At 41.7% G+C, this 25,125-nt stretch overlaps 1 protein-coding gene across 2 annotated transcripts in view; it reads left to right on the plus strand.

Moving 5' to 3' along the window:
- The first annotated feature begins 6,072 nt into the window (after positions 1–6,072).
- The window catches only part of KCNH1 (potassium voltage-gated channel subfamily H member 1), a 463,623-nt gene continuing 444,570 nt past the window's right edge, over positions 6,073–25,125 (plus strand). For both annotated transcript variants that reach the window (XM_016938123.4, XM_016938126.4), the window contains exon 1: positions 6,073–6,367. In XM_016938123.4, the coding sequence (XP_016793612.1) occupies positions 6,289–6,367 (79 nt within the window). In that variant the 5' untranslated portion in view covers positions 6,073–6,288. The remainder of the gene's footprint in view (positions 6,368–25,125) is intronic.

Consider the following 25,125-nt stretch of genomic DNA (forward strand, 5'->3'; position numbering starts at 1 on the left):
AGGGACTCCTCTATAATTCATTCTGTGAAGCCAGCATCACCCTGATACCAACACCTGGCAAAAGACACAACAAAAAAAGAAAACTACAGGCTAACATCCTGATGAACATAGATGCAAAAATCCTCAATTAAATACTAGCAAACCAAATTCAATAGCATATCAAAGTGTTAATTCACCATGATCAAGTAAGCTTCATTCCTGGGATGCAAGGTTGGTTCAACATACACAAATCAATAAATGTGATTTACCACATAAATTGAATTAAAAACAAAAACCATGCGATCATCTCAATAGACATGGATAAAGTTTTCAATAAAATTTTCAGCCTCCCGAGTAGCCGGTATTACAGGCGTGTGCCACCATGCCAGGCTAATTTTTTTATTTTTAGTAGAGACAGGGTTTCACCATGTTGGCTAGGCTGGTCTCGAACTCCTGACTTCAAGTGATCCACCAGGCTAGGCCTCCCAAAGTGTTGGGATCACAGGCGTGAGCCACCATGCCCAGCCTTACCTGGCATTTCTGTATGCTTAGGAGAGGAAAGTGGTACCCACTGCACCTTAGCCCCATCTGACATCTTAATTGTATGTTTCTTTTTTTTTGGTTTTTGTTTTGTTTTTGTTTTTGAGATGGAGTTTCCCTCTTGTTGCCCAGGCTGGAGTGCAATGGCGTGATCTCCGCTCACTGCAATCTCCGCCTCCTGGGTTCAAGCTATTATCTAGCCTCAGCCTCCCAAGTAGCTGGGATTACAGGTGCCTGCTACCACGCCCAGCTAATTTTTGTATTTTTAGTAGAGATGCAGTTTCACCATGTTGGACAGGCTGGTCTCAAACTCCTGATCTCAGCTGATCCGCCTGCCTCGGCCTCCCAAAATGTTGGGATTATAGGTGTGAACCACTGCCCCCGGCTTAATTGTATGTTTCTATTTAATCTTTAAATCCCTTGCACTTTGGCTCCCTCTCTACTATTCCATTGAAAATGTTTCCACTAAAGTATCAAATGGCCCACTAATCATTAGAGCTAATGGACATTTTCCAGTGTTTATCTCTACAGTGTACAATAAATGATGCTTTTCTTCTTTCTTTTCATTTAAAGACCTTTCCCCTCTGGGCTTCTATAAAACCACTTCTCTCAGTTCCCTCCACTTCTAAATTGCTCCTTCTCAGTCTCCTTTGAAAGCTATAAACTGATGATTTCCAATTTTGAGCACCACCCAGATGTTTCTCTTGGGTTCTAGATGTGAATATCCAACTACCTACTTGATATTTCTCTGAAATGTCCTGCAGGCAACTCAGCCTTTTCATAACTGAATACAATTTTCCCCAAGTTTGTTTTAAGAATTGAAGTATAGTGATATTGACATTGTTCATGAACTTCAAAGTAGGAGAAATTTTACATGAATGGAGAAGAGTAGTGGTTTAAATATGGCAATGAGGAACTAGACAATTTCTCACTTCAACTTCTGGCTTCTAGGTACATGGACTGTGACAGAATAAATATATTCCAAAAAAGTGGGATCGACGGGACTCTGAGACTTTAGGGGAAAGCCAGATCTCAGTTAAGAGGAGGAAAGAAAGTCTTAGCTGGGTGTGGTGGCTCATGCATTTAATCCCAGAACTTTGGGAGGCTGAGGTGGGAGGATTACTTGGGCTTAGGCCCAGGAGTTCGAGACCAGCCTGGGAAACATAGGGAGACCCTGTCTCTACAAGAAAAAAAAAAAAATTAGCTAGGTATGGTGGCCTGCCCCTTTAGCTACTTAGGAGGCTGAGGTGGGAGGATCACTTGAGATCAGGAAGTTGAGCCTGCAGTGAGCCATGATTTTGCTACTGCAGTCCAGCCTAGGCAACAGACCAAGACCCTGTCTCAAAAAAAAAAAAAAAAAAAAAATCTTAAGCGAAGAGGTCAAGTTGAACTATAGATTATTTTAAAAGAAAGGAAGATTTAGAGGGCACATTGGAGACAGGAAAGTAGTTGAAAGAAATGACGAAGAACATACACATTCATTAAATATTTGTTGAATTTCTTGAGGGCAGGTGCCAATCATAACCATCTTTTAATCCTTAGAATCTATCCCTGTCTGCTATATACTAGACACGATGCAAATGTTTGTCATAATAAAATGAGACTGTTGTAAATGACTTTTAATTATTTCCCACTGAGGGAAGGGTGTGATGAAAGATCCTTTTCTCTTTTGTTTAGAGGAAATGAGAAAGAAGAATAGCTTAGGGCACTTGGAAGGATATAATTCAATTCTACAAACATTTCACACTATCTATTGGGTTAACCATGGGTGAGTGTAGACCCACATCAGTGCATTCTTTTCCCCAGTCAATTAGATTCAGGGACTAGTATTTCCTTTGAAGCAGATTCTGTCCATTCTCCCAACACTAGGGAAATACATCTATAGCAGGGAATCTTTTTTTTTTTTCAATGGATATAGTCTGCCCAACATTCTTCCTATAAGTTTATTCAAATAGAAGTTTTGTTAACAGAAATTACATATAATAAGTCAGTCAGTCATTGGGCTATAGAAGCTGAAATTTCTCATGCTGCAAATTCCTCCACTTTTAGATATTTAGATATTTCACTCCTGGTGGCTGAGTAGTGAAGTCGCCTCTATGTTCAATATCTCCTCCGCTTAAGTTGCTAATGACGATGCATCCATGGCCTGCCCCTTCCAGCTCGCAGACCTTCTAGGACTCACAGGCAACTTTCCTATGTTAGAGAGGTTCCTGGCTTTCTAAAATCTGTCACCCACACCATGTGGTCTTAATGGAAGGAAAAATGAAGTTCCTGTCTTTATATGATAACATTTGCCCCTTCTGATGTGTGGCATTGTCATCCTCTTCATTTGATAGACTTGTTGTTGTTGGGAGAGATTTTTCTGTCATCTCCTGGACTCTTTTCCCAGCCAATCTGCAGATCACCATCTCTATATTCTCCCTATAGCATTATGCCTTCATCACTATCTATTACTTTTGTGAACTCACTAATTACAGTGTAGCTTAATAGCATTTATAAGAACAAAAATTGTTATAGTGTGTCTTTGTTTCAAGGAGCTCACAATCTACGGTGTGATACAGACATAAACACATCTTATAGCTAAGGGGTAAACAAAATGCTGAGGGATACAGGAGGGAAGAAGCCTAGTAATAGTAGACTCACATTTTAGAATTTATTTCAGACTCTGTATCTGAACTCTGTATCCCTGCAGAAAATGGGCTACATTTTCTGCATGGAAGGATAGAGGCAGTTGAATTGGAACTCTGGTCACAGTTATTTAAAGTTGTCCCTTTAAATGAAGGAGTGGCTTTGTCTGTTATGCAAAAATATAAGCGTTCTCAACTGGTTTGCCATGGTACATTGGTATATTGTGAATCCTTTAGAAATCTGTTACCAAGTTTTGACAAATCTGTAAGATTAAAGTTTACTCTAACTGAGATTCCCATATTACAGAGGTAGATCTCAGAGAGAACTTTAAGTTGAGCAGGTGCTGGAACTGAATGTCAAGGAGGGAACAAAAGGTGGCAAGTAAAAGGTAAGAAGCACAGTATCCCGTAAACTAGCACCAAGAAAGAGGGAGTGTTTACTGGAATATTGAGAATGTGGCTGTGGACAGGGCAGAACATGATTTTATTCCTGCAGTCAGATGTGTTGTGAGTGAACCAAGGGAATGGGGGAAAAATTGGATGTACCTCCACAGACACCATGAGACACTCACATTGTGATGAAAGACTGCTGACTTTTTAACAATTTAATTCTTAAATATTTATTTTATTTAAAAATCCATGAACACCTCCAGCTTTTTTTTTTTATGGCAAAACAGTTCATTGTAGCTGTTCATGTAGTAATTATCTTCCTCTTGCATCCCCAGGTAATGACTGTGATCTTGACCTAAAAGCCACCTTAGTTAGTTTGAATAAGGAAGACCTTGAAAGGAAAGGTGACTGACCAGAAACACTCTTAAGAAGCACACAATGAAGAAATGATCATTTCTAAGCAAGTACTTAATGCGCCATAACACAGTATAACAGTGCTTTTATAAGCATCCAGTCTTATTTAAGCAAAAAGACGTAAAATAATGTGATCGTGTTATGGCACACAATCTGGAGGTTTAAAACTTTAAAAAAAAGAACCACTTTGTAGTAGCACTATTTTGTTTTAGGTCCTTTAATTTCTTCAAGTGTGCCACCAAAAATTGTAGTATTCAAAAAGGTGCCAATACACACACACATACACACACACACACAGTCCATGTTGAGATCCATTTCAGTAGTACATTTAAAATGGAAGACATCTTATTTCTTTTTCTTATCAGGTAGCCCACCAAGGCTTTAACATCTCTGATCTCAAACTAATATAATCTGTTTCCTTTTTTATCTAAGCCACAGAACATGAGAGCTCATTAAAACCTTAGAAATTTTATTAACTCTCTATGATAGTTTTCCCCTCCACATTATTTTATCTTCCTTTCACAAGCAGGATTATGAGGTTTCTTGATGGGTTTTTAATATTGTCATGAAAAATCTTCCCTTGGCATGTTTGTGCGATAACACAACTTTAAAAACCTTATTTAAATGAACTTATTCAAATGAAGTGGATAGGCACCAAACTGGCTCAGCTCAGCACCAAATACATTTGAGAGTCAAGTTCTCTTCAACCACTGTGTTATCTCATTTGTAATAGAACAAAGAACCACTAGACGGAGCTAGGGTTTAAGAAATCACTGTTCTAGACTAGGTAACAGGCGATGGGTAGAAGGCTATCTTAAGGAAAAAGTGTATCATTACTTGCATTTCAAATCCTATGACAGTCTTATCTAACTCTCTGCTAACAGCAATCTGTTTACTTTGTCTCTACGCAAGACGAGATAAAGGGTGATATTCGTAATGGCCCAATTTATTTAGTCACTCCAATAATGACATCTGACCTTGGCACAGCACTTACAATTTAAGGTGCTGTCCCCATACATAATTCTTGCTTGATCTTCACAGCAACTCTGAGAGATTTCTGGGCAAGAATTAGTTCTTCTGTTTTTGAAATTAATTAACTGAGACAGGATGTCTTTGCAATACATTAGGATATGTCAGGATGGCTAACCCAGACAATTAATTTCCAGGGTTAGTTTTTTTTTCTCTTACATTTTTGTGTTGACTGTTGACTCAGTCTGAAACTAGTAAACTCTCCATTCATTTCTCCTGTGGGACATAGGCTTAGTCTCCCGCCGCACCGACTGGGGATACATAGTAAAAGGCAGGTACAGACTATGTGTGGGTCGAAATCCCCCAAAATAAGTGAACAAACGACCGTTGTCTTAGCCCCTGTCCAGAAACCTTGGGTGTATGTGGTTCTTCCGTATACCAGGGGTCAGCTGTAAAAACTAACTGTATCCTCTGCACTACAGACTACCCTTCAAGCCAAAGCCACGGTTGCTTAATTAATGCTGCCCCTCTCCTGAGCATTCACCGTTAGAGACAAGTCCACCCCTTTGATGTTTGTCAGGAAGTTTGATACTGATCATACCAAACATCAGGAGCCTGCATTTGTGTCTACGGTAAAAACAACCCAAGACAACTCTTCTGAAGCTGAATCTGCCAGTCACTCTAAATCTGCACTATTGCAATACGACTTCATTAATTACTGCTCAAACACTGGCCTAGAATCAAGGTGGGGCAACTTTCACTAGTCAGGCTAACCTTACAGGAAGGCAAGAAGGTGTTCCCAGAGCCTCACAGGTCCCGGGGCCCCGGCCTGAAACAGAGCAAAGGAAGAGAGTTACATCAGCACGCTCCCCTAAGACTTGTTGGGGGTGAATCCGCCCTGAAAGCTGCTCACGATGCCCTCCTCTCCACCCAGCCCATGGCACATCCTGAACACATTTCCCGGCTGAACCCAGAGGGTGGCGCTGCCGTCCCAGCCTTGGTCCACGGCCGCCCGCCACTTCCCTGCCTCTGCGGGAGCCCCCCAGCTTGGTCTCCCGCAGGCCGGCGGGGGGGCACGAGCCCGGTAGGGGGCGCCACCGGCCCAGGCGCCGCTGCTCCCTCCGCCCACCCGGAGGCGGCTGCCGCGAGCCGAGGCCGGCGCGAGTGCACTGCGAGGCGGGCCGCAGGGAGGGAGGCGCGAAGAGGGCGCGAGGGTAGCAGCCAGAGGGAGCCGCCAGCCCTGCCTGCGGATCCCCGCCGGGCGCATGGGGCGCTTCGAGCCGGGACTGCGTGCGGGCCCCGAGGCCAGTTTCCTGCTGCCGTAAGAAGCCGCGCCAGGACGCCCCCCGGACCCCGAGCTGCTGGGAGGATGACCATGGCTGGGGGCAGGAGGGGACTGGTGGCCCCTCAAAACACGTTTCTGGAGAATATTGTTCGGCGGTCCAATGGTAAGAGGTGCATTCGGATTTCGATTACCCGGGCGTTTTATCCGTGCCTTTATTGCAGAACCTCTCGCCGCTCGGAGCCAGCAGATGCAGCAGAACCCGCGAGCTCTGCTAAGGAGCCGCGGCGCGGGCACCCAGGGCAGCCTCCCCGAGGCAGAGAAAGGTGGGCAGGGCGGGGCGGGGTCTGATGGGTCCCCATCCTAACAGGAGAGCTCTTCTGGGGACGCCTTTTGGGCCTTTCTAGCGCCCTCTCGGTCTTATCTCCAAGGATGCGTGACAGCTGCTGAGCAAAGTACTGGGAAAAGTGATGGAAAGCTGGCTGCAGCCGGAGCGGCAGCGCGCGCCCCGTCGGCACTGCCCACCCTTACGCGAAGGCTCTGGGGCTCCCGGGCTGCTCCCGGAGGCGCCGCCTCTCCCCAGGGAGAGCCAGCAGTAGAGACGGGCAACTCCAGGTCCCCGCTGCCTCAGAATGGGAGGATCCGGCTGCCTCCACCTTCCATCCCTACAACTGAAAAGTCCGAGGTGTCGGGACGTGCTCTCGGCGGCCTGATTCCACCCCTTCACCCACCCACCACTTTCCAGGTGAAGTTAAAGCTCACCTTCCAAGTGAGGGGCAGATGGTTTTCCTGGCGTCAGGTGGGAAGTGGAGGGCACAGGTGCAGAGCGAACTAAATGGTCACAGGTACAAACCTGTTATATTTCCCCTCTTCCAAACCCACAACGGTTTTATGCCACCCTTAAGTGTTGCTCACCTATAAATTCCCAATCTCACCAAACCTATAAATAGATCCATTACCCAATAAACTGATAATCAGCACTCATCTGTTTCCTTGTGGCATTAAGATCGACGGTAGCATGAAGCCTTGAGAGGCGAGAGTCCTAGGAGCAGGGATGGAAAGGAAGAATTCCAAACGCCTTTCGGACTTAACAGAGGAGAGACCCCAGCTAAGCACTTGCAGAGCTACTAGGAGTCCTGGCAGTTGGAAGGCGCAGCGCACGAGTTCATCAAATGGCTATATTGAAAGACAGCCAAGCATAAGATGCTCTTTGCAGACTCCTAGACCCCCCACCCCACCCCTTCCAGAAACAGATGACATTCTTCTACCAGGGAGACATGAGGAGCTAACTTAGGAAATGGGTTTTAATAATGTGTAAATATCACGATTTCAGAGTCTAAGGAGTTTCTGTGTAAAATGATGAGCTTCTGTTTGGATTTAGTTAGGGATTCAGGGGAAGAGCATGAAAAGTGACTTATGGTACTAATAAACACTCTTTAATTAAACAGTGATTTAAGTTTATCTTATAATGAAACACATCAACTAGCATAGCAAATAATCATGTATTATTTAAGTACTTTCTTAGAAATGATCATTTCTTTATTGTGTGCCTCTTAAGAGTGTTTCTGGTCAGTCACCTTTCCTTTCAAGGTCTTCCTTATTCAAACTAAGGTGGCTTTTAGGTCAAGGTCACAGTCATTACCTGGGGATGCAAGGGGATGATAATTGCTATGTGAACAGCCACAATGAACTGTTTTGCCATAAAAAAGCTGGAGTTGTTCATTTATTTTTAAATAAAATAAGAGTTACTGTGCTATTATTGCTATTTTTATTGGACTATTAAGGGGTATGGAGACAATCTTGCAAATTTGGTTATCCCATTGTCAGTGACACCAACTTTCTCATAAATATCAATGACAATTCTATTTTTCAGTAAAGAGGCAGTGCCCTGTAAGTTAGAGGGGAAACCCAGTACCTAATGTATACTGTGTATGTTTTTGAGTGGAGGGAGCAGGAAGAGAAACTTACATGTAAAAGTCACAAGATGCCTTGGGTTTTAAGAGAACCTTAAGAATCTTGGAGCTGTGAAGGCAGAATACTGTCTATTTTAGTTGATCTTATTAGAGCCACTTTCTCTCTGTAATCATAGAATGTGAATAGAATAAGTCACTGGGAATATTTTTAGGATGGGCATTGTCATTTCAACACCAGTTTCAGCAGGTTGATTTCAATTAACCAATCAAATGAATAGCATCAAAAAAAATGAAGCATCTTGGGAGAGTTGGATGAATTTTTAAAATTATTATTTCAGAATAAATGGTTCTCATCTTGAAATATGGGACTTAATGTTTAAAAGGTGATCCCTTTTATAATATTTCCTGAACACAAATGGAAGAAAAAATGTGAACTCCTAGAAATATCACAATATCTGCATGCATTATATTATTTTACTGTGGTGGAAAAAGTCTATTTAAAGATATTGATTGTCTCGTTCTAAAATCCATGAGCCCTTTTTTGGACATTACGGTATTAAAATAGCATTTTACCTTTGAATAGCAATATTTTATGATCATTTTATTAGATATTTTCTCCCAGTGGTCCTGTGCAGTATTAATGTTCCTCTTTTACAGATCAGAAAACTGAGTCCTAGGAATATTAAGTGGCTTATTCAAAGTGGCAGAGCAAACAATGCCTGAGGCTGGTATTCCTTAGAGGACATCTATCATATATCCTTCTCTGAGCATTATAATTTCTCCAGCTTTTATGACTTAGTCTGTGGAACTATTTTTATCATCCTTTAAAAACTTCTCATATGATAATGAATAATAGTACTGACTTCATTTTGGGTTATTTGAATATCTGATGCCCGGAATATCATAGAGCTGTGGGAAGAGACAGACCTTAAATATTATCTAGTCTGCCTCTCCTTCCCCATCATTGTATAAATAAGGAAATTGATGCAAGAGGCTTTCCTCAAATATTTAAGGGCAGAACTAATGAGGCCCCAAACCATTTGAGTCCAATGTCAAATTCTTTATGGTACACCATGCAAAAACCCTTTCCTCATGTTACCATTATATTCTCTCAAGAAGCATAATTTCCCAGTGGAGATTAAATAAAATGTTATAACAACAAGAACAACATCCATTTTGGCTAACAGCCACACTACCACATCTCAACAGAATAATAGGGCAAAGGAAAGGCTAATTATATTTCAAGGAAATGCAGTCTGTTCACCTTTGTCAGTGGTTTAGCTGAAGGCAAAGGCGGGGATAATGGGCACTTAACATCTGTGTGCCCCATTATAAAGTACCAAGTCACTTTTCACCGAATATCACCTTTGATCCTCATAAGCTAGTAGAGGAGGTGCAGTGTCTCCATTTTAGAGTTTAAGGAACTAAAATCCTTAAACTAAAACTCACCTAAGAATCCTCAGGTTAAGTGATTTACCTACAATTCGTAAGAGGCAGAATTAGGAAAAGGCAATTAGAGACAGATCAGGGACTAGCCAGCAGTTGTTTTTGGTTTATTCATTCAACAAAGATTTATTGAATGTATTTATGGAACACTGAGGATACAGTGGTAAACAAGAAACCCTCCTTGTGATTAGTAAATTACATTCTAGTGAATCTTGGTCCAAGGTTCTTGCCCCTATTTTACAGTGTTGACCGGCTGCGACTGTTTAGGCCTGTCACTGTATTTAAAAAACATTTCTAAGGTGTTTACTGGTCTTGCTGGTACTAAAACCGACTTTTAACTTTCTTTGGTACATTTTGAATCCCATTTGAAGGAAAGATTTGATAATTATCTGTTCTTTAAATTGCCGTAAGTAGGCAGCAGAAATAATTAATACTCCATATTTTATTTGATTTTGCTTATGGTCATGTCAGTGATCATTTTAAATCCTACTGGCTTTGTTGCCACATAGGCAAAACCAGCCTGTTTCTCTTTATATTCATGGTTGGAAACTGTTGTTACAGAATATTTTTTGATAGTTGCTTAAATCTGCAGGCACTTGTTGTCAGAATGTTCGCTGAAGCAAATAGGAGATCTGTCTTAGAAAGGCTGGCAGACCTTGGTGCCAGGAAACTACAAAAATATTACTCTAAATGGTCCCATTCTGGGCAGAACATATGTTTTAGTGTTCGGGAACCTATATCAAACAATTGTAGGTGCCAGTAAGAATCCATGCACATTAGCAGGAGTGAAACACAGCACATTTTGGTACAGATTTATGTACATGTATAATTTACAGATTGCTAAATCAGCTGTGTTTTTGTATAGTGTTAAGTTGGTTCAGGTTGTTGATATAATTAGTTAGCAAACAGGATGAGAACCACGAGTAATGTTGTGTCTCCTCATGGGTGTTTTGAGCCATGGTAATATTTATAAAACAGAAAACTGGTTAAAATCCATTGTGCCTCTACAAGGGGGAATGGATGATAATCTGGATTATTACCAGCTCAGCAGAGCTTGTTTTTTCTTGTAAAATATTCTAAGACAATCTTCAGCCAAGGCTCAGCTATCTTTCTCTGAAAGTGTCAAAAAGTTAAATCTGTTGGCTGATGTTAGATGGGGGATTGAGAGGCTGAAGCCTTGTCATTTAATGTTAAGGAAATAAAGCTTCCAAATTCCATGACTTTTATGCAACCCATTTATTTTAGTAATCTATCTTAAAAGAATAGATGTGTTTGAGGAACACTGTGGGTCAACTGAATCCTTGGCTTCATTGTTTCCGATGCCAGCTCTGCATATACGGTTGGACCTCATTTGGGAGTGGTTCCTTGAGCATTACCTTGAAGCTCTTCCATTCTTCCCTTCCCTTTATTTTTGATTAGTTAATGGCTTGTAAACAAACATTTTAAAATCTACTAGAGTATCTGCTTTATACACTTAGGATATTTGGACCATACTTTTCTTGTTTTTTATTTTTTCTGTTTCTCTAAGTGGCCACACCTGTAACTGTTGAGAAAGAGAAATAGAATCACAGAATCTTAGTTCTGGGGGGACATGCTATACAATTCATTTTCCACTGTTCCACTGAATCCTCTCCAGAACCTCCCTCCTGATGGTTCTCCAGCCTGTGTTTGACTAGCTTCAGTGATGGGACCCTCACTTTCTCATGAGGAATATTCTATTTGTAAGCAAGTATAATTGTGTTTCTTTTTGCCGCCTTTCCTTGTTTTTCTCTTCTTCTCTTCTCTCTGCCTCTTCCTCCTCCCTTTGTTGCTGTCATTTGGTCTTACCAAAATCTGTCTTCTTATAGCTACCACTTATTTGCAGTCTGCTCCGTGGAACAAAACTGACTTAGCCCATTGTTTTTTCCAGCTGCAAACCTTTAAAAAACTTTTGATAAGTTTTGCATTGTATTCTTCTCCCCTTTTAACCTTTTTAATTGTTCAGTACGACAAATAGAAAAGCACACAAAACAATTTTGTACAGCTTAACATATTTCTATAAAGTGATACTGTATGCCATCACCACCTGTGTCAAGAAATAGGGTCTTGCCAGACCTCTAGAAGCCCCCAAAGCCTTCCTGATCCTAAGTCCCTCACTCTCCTCCTAAAGGGTGATATCTCCTGATTTTATGGTGATCACTTTCTTGCTTTTCCTCATAATTTTACCAGTTTGTTTTGCATTCCTAAAAAAACCCACTATAGTTAATAAACACTACTGTTTATTTTTATCTGTTTTGGAGCTTTATATGCATGAGATCATATAGCATATATTCTTTTGTTGGGTGGCAATTCCTCTATGTTGTTGCATGTACTGCTTCATTTTCTTTACTTCTTTCTTTTTTTTTTTTTTTTTGAGACAGAATCTCACTTTGTCGCTGGAGTGCAGTGGCGCGATCTCGGCTCACTGCAACCTCCGCCTCCGGGGTTCAAGCAATTGTCCTGCCTCAGCCTCCTGAGTAGCTGGGATTACAGGTGTGCACCACCACGCCTGGCTAATTTTTGTATTTTTAGTAGATACAGGGTTTCACCATGTTGGTCAGGCTGGTCTTGAACTCCTGACCTTGTGATCCGCCCGCCTTGGCCTTCCAAAGTGTTGGGATTACAGGCACGAGCCACCACGCCTGGCCCGTTGATGCATTTTCACTGCTGCATCATGCTTTATAGTATGACTGTACCACACGTTGTGTCCGATCTGCCACTGATGGATTGTTTCCAGTTTTGTGCTATTAATGCTGCTACAAACATTTTTAGTATGTCTTTTGGGGCATGTGGGCACACATTTCTCTTGGGTGTATACCTAGGATGCACATGTTTAACTGTGGTAGACGCTGTCAAACAGTTTTCCAAAGGTTTTATATTAATATACACTCCCACCAGCCATGTATGAGCGTTTCTATCACTGCAGCACATCCTTGCCAGCATTTGGTATTTTCTTCTTTTGTCTTTAGTAGTGATGTTGCCCAAACAATCTAGTACCTAATAAAACAGGGTCATTGAGAGTTATGTTAATAGGAGCACATGACCAAAATGAAATGAAAACAAAACTTGCTCTTGCCCTTTGGGAGGCATCAGTATCCACTGTGGGTTGAAGTATTCTCTCTGAGGAGCTCCCTCACACGCGATTGTAAATGATGCGAAAGACTTGTACAGTTTGAATTATGTGCAAAGGGTACATGCAAGTGTGGTGGGATTTTTTTTTTTTGGTGTGTGTGTGTTTAGGATATTCATTTTCTTAATTTGAGAAGCAGTAAACCCTGGGGACAGATTATGCAAGAATTAGAGCTGGAAGGGAGAAGGAACTAGGAACTGAATGATTTATATTTGTTTCACTGAAATGAAAACAAAATGACTGAAGGAAAGGCACAGATTTAGTGGAGGAATCAAAACTCAATGGAAAATTAAAACAAAAAGCAAAGGCTAGCTTATGGTTCAGTTTTATAAGCACGATGGACTTCCTATGTGCCCAATACTGTGCTAACAAGTAGGAATACCAAAATGAGTACAGCTTTTGTGATGCTGGGTCTAACAGAGGAATCTATGACGGAGGCCAACATGCTTTGTAAACCTCTCCAAAGATTTAAGGGATGTTATACTGATTCAACACTTACTACATATTTTTCCTTTATAAACACCTCACCCAAAATTATTCTTAGATTTTATAGCTATTTTTTTTTTGTGAGGTTGGGTGTGGGATAACCAGATCCCGTAAGTGAATTAAAAGAAGATTGCAGAATGTGTGACATTTTGTTCTGATGCAGTTGAGGTTTCTTTAAACAAACCGCATTCCTCTGGGATATCCCATTGCTCTGTCTTCTTTGGCATGCTGTCTTGGGTTGCTCATCCATTGGTGTGAGTTTTTAGCACATCCTAGATACTGGAATTTGCTTGATGCTCTGGCTGTTCTCTAGGCAAGCGCAGTCTTTTTTTTTTTTTTTTTTTGAGATATTATACGATCTCACTCTGTCACCCAGGCTGGATTGGAGTGGTGCGATGTCAGCTCACTGCAGCTTCTGCCTCCCAGGCTCAAGTAATCCTTCCATCCTCCCACCTCAGCCTCCCGAGTAGCTGGGACTACAGGCATGTGCCACCACACCCAGCTAATTTTTTTTTTTTTTTTTTTTTGAGACAGAGTCTTGCTCTGTCGCCCAGGCTGGAATGCAGTGGCACAATCTCGGCTCACTGCAAGCTTCGCCTCCCGGGTTCAGGCCATTCTCCTGCCTCAGCCTCCCGAGTAGCTGGGACTACAGGAGCCCGCCACCATGCCCGGCTAATTTTTTGTATTTTTAGTAGAGATGGGGCTTCACTGTGTTAGCCAGGATGGTCTTGATCTCCTGATCTTGTGATCCGCCCGCCTCAGGCCTCCCAAAGTGCTGGGATTACAGGCGTGAGCTACCACCGGCCCCATACACAGCTAATTTTTGTATTTTTTGTAGTGATGGGGTTTTGCCATGTTGTCCAGGGGGGTCTTGAACTCCTGGGCTCAAGTGATCCACCTGCCTCAGCTTCCCAAAGTGCTGGGATTACAGGCGTGAGCCACTGCGCCCTGCTGCAAGTGTGGTCTTGCTGAACAGATCACAGTCTGGCCAACTTCAGCATCTCCCTTGATTCTCAGTTTCTGCTCTAACAGTGAAACACTCCTGTTAATGACAAAACTACTTAAAATTCTCCTGATTAGGTATTACAGAGTTATGCCAATAGTCAATTTGCTTACTCATACTGATTGTTCATTATGTAAAGTAAAATGACAACTCTTTTGATCAGTCCTATGTTGCATGAAACTGATGTTCTGAAATTAACTGAGTGAATCCTATAATTATTAATGTAATTATTAATTGAGAGTGACTAAAAATCATCATTTCCCATAGCCTTTTAAATGTTCTGCAATCACATCAGGTGCTTCTATAAAGAAGAGAAACGGCCTTCCGTCTCCTTTTTCTTCCCTTAAAGCAACGATGTAGACATCCTCCACTGGCATTCTCAGAGTGCTGGAGTCAGCATTTGAAAGTTGATACCGTATTGGCAAATTTTACTGATATTTATCTATGGCTTAACTTTGATTTGTATTAAGAGTGAAGTTGGAAAATGTGTTTTAGACTAGAACTTCAGGGCCATGTAAAGAAAATGGAGTTAATTTGAGTGATAAGACTATATTTATTTCCATTAAGTTGATATTTAAGTTTTTATTTTATTTGCTTTCTTTTTCTCTCAGCATTATGGGGACTGCATATATCAGACTTCTATGCCATCATCATTAAGGCTGTGCTTTAAGCCTCTGTGTGGGCCAAGGTACTGAATAGTTTCTGTTTGCCTCCCTAGAACCACACTCTTCCTTACCAGCCTGTCTCTTGTTGGAGGCTGGGAGGCTGACCTGTATAGAGTACACCTGTAGGCTCCCTTGCTTTCTGGCTTTTGGCTGCCTTCAGCTTGTGGGGTACACCACACGAAATGGGAAGCAAGAGAGAGGTTGTAGTCCTTATTCTCGTTGTTCTCTCCTGCGAGGTCGTCTTAGCCTAGCTGTTTTCCCCTGATTAAAGGTTATGTCTCTAGCTTGCTCTCTTTGGGTTTGGGTAGGGTTGGAGACTTAAAGCTTCCAGCTGTTACTAACCCTGGGGTACTGCACGATGTCTTGGGGTTTTCCTAAGTGGTGTGCTGGAGCAGGCTGCAATTGGCTGGTTCTACCTCTTAAGATCTGATTATGTGCATCTGTTCCTTATTCTTTGTTCAGGAACTTCACTTTGGAAGCTTGAAAACTGCTTATACCAAGGTGCAAGGTATTTACATCTTAGAAATTGGCCAGTGTTATAAATCGGGACTCTTTTCTTCCCAGAGTTAGCTTGCTAACACACTACTGCCTATACCTCTCCCACACCTTTGTAAATAGTTCCTTTATTAAACATTCCTCAAATTACCCATTGAGTATATCATATTTTGCTGCCAAGACCCTGGCTGAGAGAGCCAATTACTTGTTCTTTGGATAAAGTGGTCTCTCTCTCTCTCTCTCTCTCTCTTTCTTTCTTTCTTTTGACCGAGTCTTGCTCTGTCGCCAGGCTGGAGTGCAGTGGCGTGATCTCGGCTTGCGATTTCCCTGGCGTAGCCTCCTGAGCAGCTGGGACTACAGGCACCCGCCACCACGCCCAGCTAATTTTTCATATTTTAGTAGAGACGGGGTTTCACTGTGTTGGCCAGGATGGTCTCAATCTCCTGATCTTGTGATCTGCCCGCCTCGGCCTCCCAAAGTGCTGGGATTATAGGCATGAGCCAAAAGTGGTTTCTTAACATTTTGTGCAGACCATTCAGTCATGGGGGTGAATTTGGTGAGGGGATGTGCACTTAGGTACTCCTTTCAACACACAAAAACACCTGTGTTCTGTCTGAAGCAGGCAGTATGTGCCTGCCCTTGCTTTTCAGTTCAGTGAGTTGGTTACCTACAAGCTCGATAAAATACTTTCATGTTCCATTTCCATCTTTTTTCATCATTCAAGAATGAGGAAATAAGTGTGTATACTGCATTTGCTATTTTGAAATGATAGCTGATACTTTTTAAATGAAAAAGAGCTCCTAAATTCTAGTCACTCTCCTGTCAGATGAAATTCTCCTTTATGCTTTCCCACCTGGCTGGAACACTCCGGGACAGTGCTCCAGCCTGACTTCATTGAGTGGCCACTTTCCTCATCTTCTCTTCATTTAAAATGTCTCCTCCCCTCCAGCTTCCCAATCCCTACCTCTCACGTGTCCCTAGTAACACCATATTTCCGGGTTTCCTGGTTTTCTTCTTCTCTTTTTGTATCTCCCTCTGGCCTTTGGTCTCATTCTCTCCCCTCAGTCTCTCATGTCCTCTCCTCTCCTGGTCTTTCACTCCCGCGGCTCACTCTCTCGGTCTTGCTATTATTGGTCTCTTGCTCTCGGCTCATGCTTTTGTACTCTGTGGGCCTGGCCTTTGCCCCATGCCCTATGTCCCTTCATTCCCTCGCTCTCTCCTCTCCTTTCTCCATCTGTCTGTCTTCCTGCCTGTCTCTGTCACTGTCTACCTTTAGTCTGTGTCACCGTCTGTCACCGTCTTCCATCTGTCTTCATCACTGTCTCTGTTTTTGCTGTCTCTGCCACTGTCCATGTCTCTTTGCTGTCTGTCTCTGCTGTCTCTGCCTCCACCTATCCATATCTGCCCATCTGCCTGTCTTTCTGTCCAGTTCTCCCTTCAAATGGCCTCATAGATGCTCCCCTGTGTATCTGAGCTCCCTGTTTCTCTCTCAAGACCAGTTTTCTCCATTTACTCACCTTAGAAACAAGGTGGTCAAAGATACCTGCTCAACTCTACAGATCTCTCAGCTTTAGTGTCTGAGTTTTGTTCTGGGGAGAGAATCTTATTGGCCTAGCCCTGACTATTGGTTGTTTGGCCAGCGGTCCACTCCAGGCCTAGTTTTCTGTGACTGGGGCCTGGGTGGAGGGGGTAGGACATGGAGTTTTGTGATATGTAGAATGGGGCAGATAAAGCCATATAGGGAAACTGGGCATAGCTTAAAAATGGACAAGTGTGTCCCCTACACTCCTGCCATGCCTGGGACAGAGTAGATACTCAAATATTTGTTGTATTAAACAAAGCTGTTCTGAGATTCCTCCCATTCACTCTGGTGCTATACCCTGTCCAAGTCTTTTTTTTTTTAATGTTTCTTTTTTTTCTTTATTTTCTTCTAAAAAAAAAAAGGATACATATGCAGAACGTGCAGGTTTGTTACATACATATACATGTGTCATGGTGGTTTGCTGCACCTATCGACCCATTCTGTAAGCTCTCTCCCTTCTACCCCCACCCCCAACAGGACCTGGTGTGTGTTGTTCCCCTCTCTGTGTCCATGTGTTCTCATTGTTCAACTCCCACTTATGAGTGAGAACATGCAGTGTTTGGTCTTCTGTCCCCAGGTTAGTTTTCTGAGGATGATGGCTTCCAGCTTCATCCATGTCCCTGCAAAGGACATGATCTCATTCCTTTTTATGGCTGGATAGTATTCCATGGTGTATATGTACCACATTTTCTTTATCCAGTCTATCATTGATGGGCATTTGGGTTGGTTCCACATCTTTGCTATTGTAAATAGTGCTGCAACAAACATGCATGTGCATGTGTCTTTATAGTAGAATGACTTATATTCCTTTGGGCATATACCCAGTAATGGAATTGCTGAGTCAAATAGTATTTCTGGTTCTAGATCCTTGAGGAATCGCCACACTGTCTTCCACAATGGTTGAACTAGTTTACATTCCCAACAACAGTGTAAAAGCATTCCTATTTCTCCACAGCCTGGCCAGCATCTATTTTTTCTTGACTATTTAGTAACCACCATTCTGACTGGTGTGAGATGGTATCTCATTGTGGTTTTGATTTGCATTTCTCTGATGATCGGTGATGTTGAGTTTTTTTCATTTGTTTGTTGGCTACATAAATGTCTTATTTTGAGAAGTGTCTGTTCATATCCTTTGTCCACTTTTTGATGGTTTTTTTTTTTTGAGACGGAGTCTCACTGTCGCCCAGGCTGGAGTGCAGTGGCATGATCTTGGCTCACTGCAAGCCCTGCCTCCCAGGTTCACGCCATTCTCCTGCCTCTGCCTCCTGAGTAGCTGGGACTACAAGTGCCCGCCACCGTGTCCAGCTAATTTTTTTGTATTTTTTTAGTAGAGACGGGGTTTCACCGTGTTAGCCAGGATGGTCTCGATCTCCTGACCTCGTGATCCACCCGCCTGGGTCTCCCAAAGTGCTGGGATTACAGGCGTGAGCCACCACGCCTGGCTGGGGTTGTTTGTTTTTCTCTTGTAAATATGTTTAATTTCCTTGTAAATTCTGGATATTAGACCTTTGTCAAATGACTAGATTGCAAAAATTTTCTCCCATTCTGTAGGCTATCTATTCACTCTGATGATAGTTTCTTTTGCTGTGCAGAAGCTCTTTAGTTTAATCAGATCCCATTTGTCAATTTTGGCTTTTGTTGCAATTGCTTTTGGCGTTTTTGTCATGAAGTCTTTGCCCATGCCCATGTCCTGAATGGTATTGCCTAGGTTTTCTTCTAGGGTTTTTATGGTTTTGGGTTTTACATTTAAGTCTTGAGTTACATCTTGAGTTAATTTTTGTATAAGGTGTAAGGAAGGGGTCTGGTTTCAGTTTTCTGCATATGGCTAGCCAGTTTTCCCAGCACCATTTACTGAATAGGAGATCCTTTCCTCATTGCTTGTTTTTTTCGGGTTTGTTGAAGAGCAGATGGTTGTAGATGTGTGGTTTTATTTCTGAGGTCTCTGTTCTGCTCCGTTGGTCTATATGTCTGTTTTGGTACCAGTACCATGCTGTTTTGGTTATTATAGCCTCGTAGTGTAGTTTGAAGTCAGGTAGTGTGATGCCTCCAGTTTTGTTCTTTTTGCTTAGGATTGTCTTGGCTATATAGGGTCTTCTTTGATTCTACATGAAATTTAAAATAGTGTTTTCTAATTCTGTGAATAATGTCAATGGTAGTTTGATGAGAATAGCATTGAATCTATAAATTACTTTGGGCAGTATGGCCATTTTCATGATATTGATTCTTGTTATCCATGAGGATGGAATTTTTTTCCATTTGTTTGTGTCCTCTCTTATTTCCCTGAGCAGTGGTTTGTTCTCCTTGAAGAGGTCCTTCACATCCCTTGTTAGCTGTATTCCTAGGTATTTTATTCAGTTTGCAGTGATTGTGAATGGGAGTTCGTTCATGATTTGGCTTTCTGCTTGCCTATTGTTGGTGTAAAGGAATGCTTGTGATTTTTGCACATTGATTTTGTATCCTGAGACTTTGCTTAAGTTGCTAATCAATTCAAGAAGTTTTTGGGCTGAGACGATGGTGTTTTCTAAACATAAAATCATGTCGTCTGCAAACAGAGACAACTTGACTTCCTTAAAATAACACAGTAGACAAATGTAAAGCCAACTTACCAAAAAACCCCTCTTTTTCTTGTACTCATTAATATTTTTATATTGCTTATTTTGAGTCACTTTTTTTGAGTTCTGAGAATGATTTTTTTGTGTGTTATTCAATTATGGTCTAAGACTTTTTGTTCAAATTGTCTATAATATATATAGATGTGCATTAAGAAGTTATTAAGACTGTAAAAATGAGAATAAAATCTATTGAATCAGGCCAGGCATGGTGGCTAACATCTGTAATCCCAGCATTTTGGGAGGCTGAGGCAGGTGGATCAGCTGAGGTCAGGAGTTTGAGACCAGCCTGGCCAACATGGTGAAATCCCGTCTCTACTAAAAATACAAAAATTAGTTGGGCATGGTGGCATACACCTGTAATTCCAGCTAGTCAGGAGGCTGAAGCAGGAGAATTGCTTGAATCCAGGAGACAGAGGTTGCAGTGAGCCGAGATTGCACCATTGCACTCCATGCTGGGGGACAAGAGCAAAACCCTGTCTCAAAAAAAAAAAAAAAAAAAAATATATATATATATATAATCAATCAATTCAATGGATTGATTAATCTATTGAAACACTTTTAAACAATTGATTACACAAATATTTCTTAGCAGTAATTCAAGATATCACTGATCTCTTATTTCTTAAGTAAAATATCATTCAGTAATAAAAGTCTCTATATTTCAACACATTTTCATTCTCTTCCATACTTCTTGTGAAACTGGTTCATCTGTTTTTATTGTTTTAAAATTAATTTGATGCTGAATGAAGATGGAGGTCATGCTTTTGAAATCATGTACTTAGGGGTAACTACCCGGTAAATGAGGTATTTGAGTTTGCTTTTGAAATTGAAATCTCTTTCTCCATTGTAATTTACTGACTTAATAAAAAATGTATTTCTGTAGGATATTAAAATCAGACAAAGCAAATAACTATTGAATCTCTTGAGAGTTCAGTTTGTTTTCTGCAAAGATTAGGCCTTTGGCAATTTAGAAGAGTCATTTTCATGAGACTTTATTGTTGAAAATCACAATAGAGCCACAAGATGACTTTTGCTGATGTTAAGATTTTAGATGTTTTATTTGGGTATATCATACTGATTTAATTTCTTGTTTCTCATTCCATCCTCTCCATTCTCCTAAATAACCTTGATCTGTCTTTTTTTTTTTGAAGTAATTTCTGGTATGGATTTTATTTAGGTTCAGGTAAATCAAACTATTGTTTTCTGGTCTTTGTCTAGTGAAAATACATAGCACTTATTCTCATCATTTATCTCAATCATTATCTTTCAATTCTTTAATTATTCTAAAAGAAGGAAAGTATACTTTCACTCAAACTTGCTTTTTTAAAAACTTTTTTGAGATGGAGTGTCCCTCTGTCACCCAGGCTGGAGTGTGGTGGCACGATCTCGGCTCACTGCAAGCTCTGCCTCCTGGGTTCACACCATTCTCCTGCCTCAGCCTCCTGAGTAGCTGGGACTACAGATGCCCGCCACCATGCCCGGCTAATTTTTTGTATTTTTAGTAGAGATGGGGTTTCACCATGTTAGCCAGAATGGTCTCGATCACCTGACCTCATGATCTGCCTGCCTCGGCCTCCCAAAGTGCTGGGATTACAGGCATGAGCCACCGCGCCCGGCCTCAAACTTGCTTTTTGTAAGAGTACTGATATCCTTAGAAATCTATAATTCTAATTCCAAAATGTCAGGAAGACATGTGCTCTTCTAAGTAAAATATCTCAAGTTATTAGACGTGTATTGTGAAATACTTACTGTAGCCCTCCAAATAACCAGTGTTGGCAGGGAACAGTACACTTGTGTGAACTGCGAGCTGAATGTAGCTTTTATCTGCGTAATTGCCAAACTGAGTCACTTTTCTAAGTCATTGCTTCAGTTAGTTTTTCGTTTGTTATTTGTCGTAATTTTGATGAAAAGCAATTTTTAATAATTTCTCTTGAGAATATCTCTGTGTTATGCTTTATGGGCAAATGGCAGACTTGGAATGATTTTGACACTTCTGACTACTGCAGTGTAGTTTGGCTCATGCCTCATCAGTTGGAGAAACTTTACACAGTAGGGGGAGGAAGGGAGTCTTTTAAATTTTTAGAGAATGTTTGTTTTATGCTATGAACCAGAGGAAAACTATGTGGGCTGAGGAAGGCTGAATTTAGGAAACCTTACACTTAATTGCACACACTCTTGCAGCTATAGACCCTTAGGGGGTAAAAAAGCATCAGAAGGCGGCAGTAGAATCTGGCTAATTTGCATCAAAGACTTGGGACGCAGGGGAACTTTCAGATGAGAACCAATGAATAAATCATGGCAAGGGCAGCCAGGTTGAACCTACACATTTTACTGAACAATGTAGGAAGGACTTGATAAGTTCAGAAAATACAAATTTGGAGGCAGGTTTGATGCTTCAGAATGGGTTATTGGCTGATTGGAAGTTACATATTCTGCTTGTAAAAGATACATATATACACATACGTGTGTGTGTATGTGTGTGCATCAATAGCATATTTGTTTTCAAAGACACATTTAGGCATTTTCCCCATATATAAATGGACCCACCAATATGTGATTTATTTCTATTGTTGACTCATTTGACAACATGGCACATTTTAATATTAATACTGCACAGCACATCATATCCCAAATCCAAACAATTCCATTGAGCAAAAGCCTGATACAACATGGTTCACCTGGAATTAGGGTATTACATTTAGAGGGTGTTTCTGCTGTTTTTGAAATGACCCAGGCTGCACAGAGTCCAGCATTTAGAGAAGTGATATTTCATGATCATGACCGGTTTGATTACTCCATATAGATGCATGGCTTGCAGGTTGTGGGGCATCATCTGATTTGTTCTTTGTTATACATCTGATTACTTAGACAGTCATATTTTATTGCTGCCAGAAGCATGGAGATTTAGTTGACCCTGTCCCCCACCAGATCCACAGAGCTGAAGTGACTTACCTACAGCTCATTAGGGACAACACTGTGACTAGAATTCAACTTGTTATCATCCCCTTTCTTCTCACAAATGGTGCTCTGGGAAGCCTAGGGATTGCTGGGGAAGGGGAAGAGTAGATTAATAGAGTATCTTTTACCCCTCATTCTTCTATTGGTTTTCATTGTTGACTAGATTCCTCAGTTCTTCTCCATGTAATCTCAGGACCTCTTTCTCTCTAGGCTGGCTCTGGTTGCACAGTCTCCTTATGGCCTCTCCTGTAGCATGGCCGGACTTCTCACATGGAAGTTCAGGGCTCCCAAGAACACAGGAGCAGAAGTCACCAGATCTTAAGGCTTACACCTGCAATGGGCACAGCACCAAGTCTACTGCATTCTGTTGGTTGAAGCAAATCATAGGCCACCCAGATGCAAGGGGGAGAGAGCTACACAAGGTGTGAATGCAAGGAGGCAGGGCTTATTGGGGGCTACCAATATAATCTTAACTGGTTATAATGAGGCTTTGACTGTATTACCTAACATAGAGTAGGAGACCTGAGGTGTGTAAGTGTCTGGTCTTCTCCACATACACACAAAAGAAAGACAGTGAAAAGAGCTTACACAGCATCAGCAGTGTTCTAAAAGTGGCCATATTGCCTCTTCCTCTGAAGGTATTCATAAAGGGTCTCACCAGTGTGATTCAGCAGTGCTAGGAATCAAGAAAGTGGGTGACCTCTCAATACCCTTGGAATCTTGGAGGTTTGATTCTTATTAATGTGCTGGAGCCCATTTTACTCTCATTCCCTTTAGATTTTTACTCAGTGGAAGACTGAAGGAGCCAAATGAGGGTCAAAATACGGAATCAGCTCCATTACTATTATATTGGATTAGAGAAGATAGTGGTGCCATTTGTTTCCCTTCTCAAGCTTATACCCTGGCTTCTAGACCATGAGTTACTGACCTACTCCTAGGCTAAGAAGCTGAAGTTGAGCACAGGTCTGGCAGGGCCTGTCACAAGTATTACAGGTTCTGAGTACCACAAGGAGACAAGTTGCTCAAACCCTCTCTTTCCCCACCAGGCTGGGGCATAGGCAAGTATGACAGACCAAGACAAACAGAGTGATTCCTCTTGCTCTTGATGTAGCTACCAACAGTTTGGTCAGTCTGATTATGAAGGTAAAAGTGATGGGGATGAAAAGGGGGACAAAACAATTCACCCCAATACTTCTTCTATCTAGGGGTGGGTGGACACTCCTTTCTCTCAGTGGAAACCCCAGGTGTGGAAAGGTAAGTATTGCCTGCATAAAAACTCTTTATCAAAATAGAGCTTTGAAATGGTGCTCACTCCTACCAAACTCAGAGTACTACTAGGACTGTGAGGGCATTGAAAATTTGCAAGCTGTGGCTCTGCTGATTCCATTAAAGACTACTGCAGAAGTTATATTGTTAAGAGCCTTGGCTTTGGTGTTTGTGGTAGTTAATTTTATCAGTGGGCCATGGCGTGCCCAGATATTTAGTCTAACATTATTCTCAGTGTTTCTGAGAGGGTGTTTTTGAATGAGTTTAGCATTCCATATAAATTTTAGGATATTTTTTCTATTTATGTGAAAAATGTCATTGATTCATTTGTTTTTATAGAGACAGGGTCTTGCTCTGTTGCCCAGGCTGGATTGCAGTGGCATGCTCATAGCTCACTGCAGCCTTGACCTCTTTTGCTCAAGTGATCCTCCCACCTCAGCCTCCCGAGTATCTGGGACTATGGGCACATGCCATTGTGCCCGGCTAATTTTTAAAAAGTTTTTATTGGAGACAAGCTAACTTTGGTGCCCAGGCTGGTCTCAAACTCCTGAGCTCAAGCAATTCTCCCACCTTGGCCTCTTAAAGTGTTGGGATTACACATGTGAGCCACCATGCCTGGCTGAAATGTCCTTGGAATTCTGATAAGGATTGCATTTAATCTGTAGATCACTTTGGGTAGTGTATTAGTCAGGGTTCTCTAGAAGGACAGGACTAATAGGATGTGTATGTGTGTGTGTGTGTGTGTATATATATATATATATAGGGGAGTTTATTAAGTATTAACTTACACAATCACAAGGACCCACAATAGGCTGTCTGCAAGCTGAGGAGCAAGGAGAGCCAGTCCGAGTCCCAAAACTGAAGAACTTGGAGACCGATGTTTGAGGGCAGGAAGCATCCAGCACAGGAGAAAGATGTAGTCTGGAAGGCTAGAGCAGTCTTGCCTTTTTACGTTTTTCTGCCTGCTTTATATTTGCTGGAAGCTGATTAGATGGTGCCCACCAGATTAAGGGTGGGTCTGCCTTCCCCAGCCCACTGACTCAAATGTTAATCTCCTTTGGCAACACCCTCACAGACACACCAAGGATTAATACTTTGCATCCTTAAATCCAATCAATTTGACACTCAGTATTAACCATCACAGGTAGTCTGAACATGTTAACAATATTAATTCTTGCTAGGTGCGGTGACTCATGCCTGTAATCCCAGCACTTTGGGAGGCCAAGGCCGGTGGATCACTTGATGTTAGGAGTTCGAGAACTGCCTCAGCAACATGATGAATCCCCATCTCTACTAAAAATACAAAAATTAGCTGGTCATGGTGGTGTGTGTCTATAGTCCTAGCTACTC

This window comes from Pan troglodytes, chromosome 1 (assembly GCF_028858775.2).
Source record: "Pan troglodytes isolate AG18354 chromosome 1, NHGRI_mPanTro3-v2.0_pri, whole genome shotgun sequence".
Taxonomy (NCBI): domain Eukaryota; kingdom Metazoa; phylum Chordata; class Mammalia; order Primates; family Hominidae; genus Pan; species Pan troglodytes.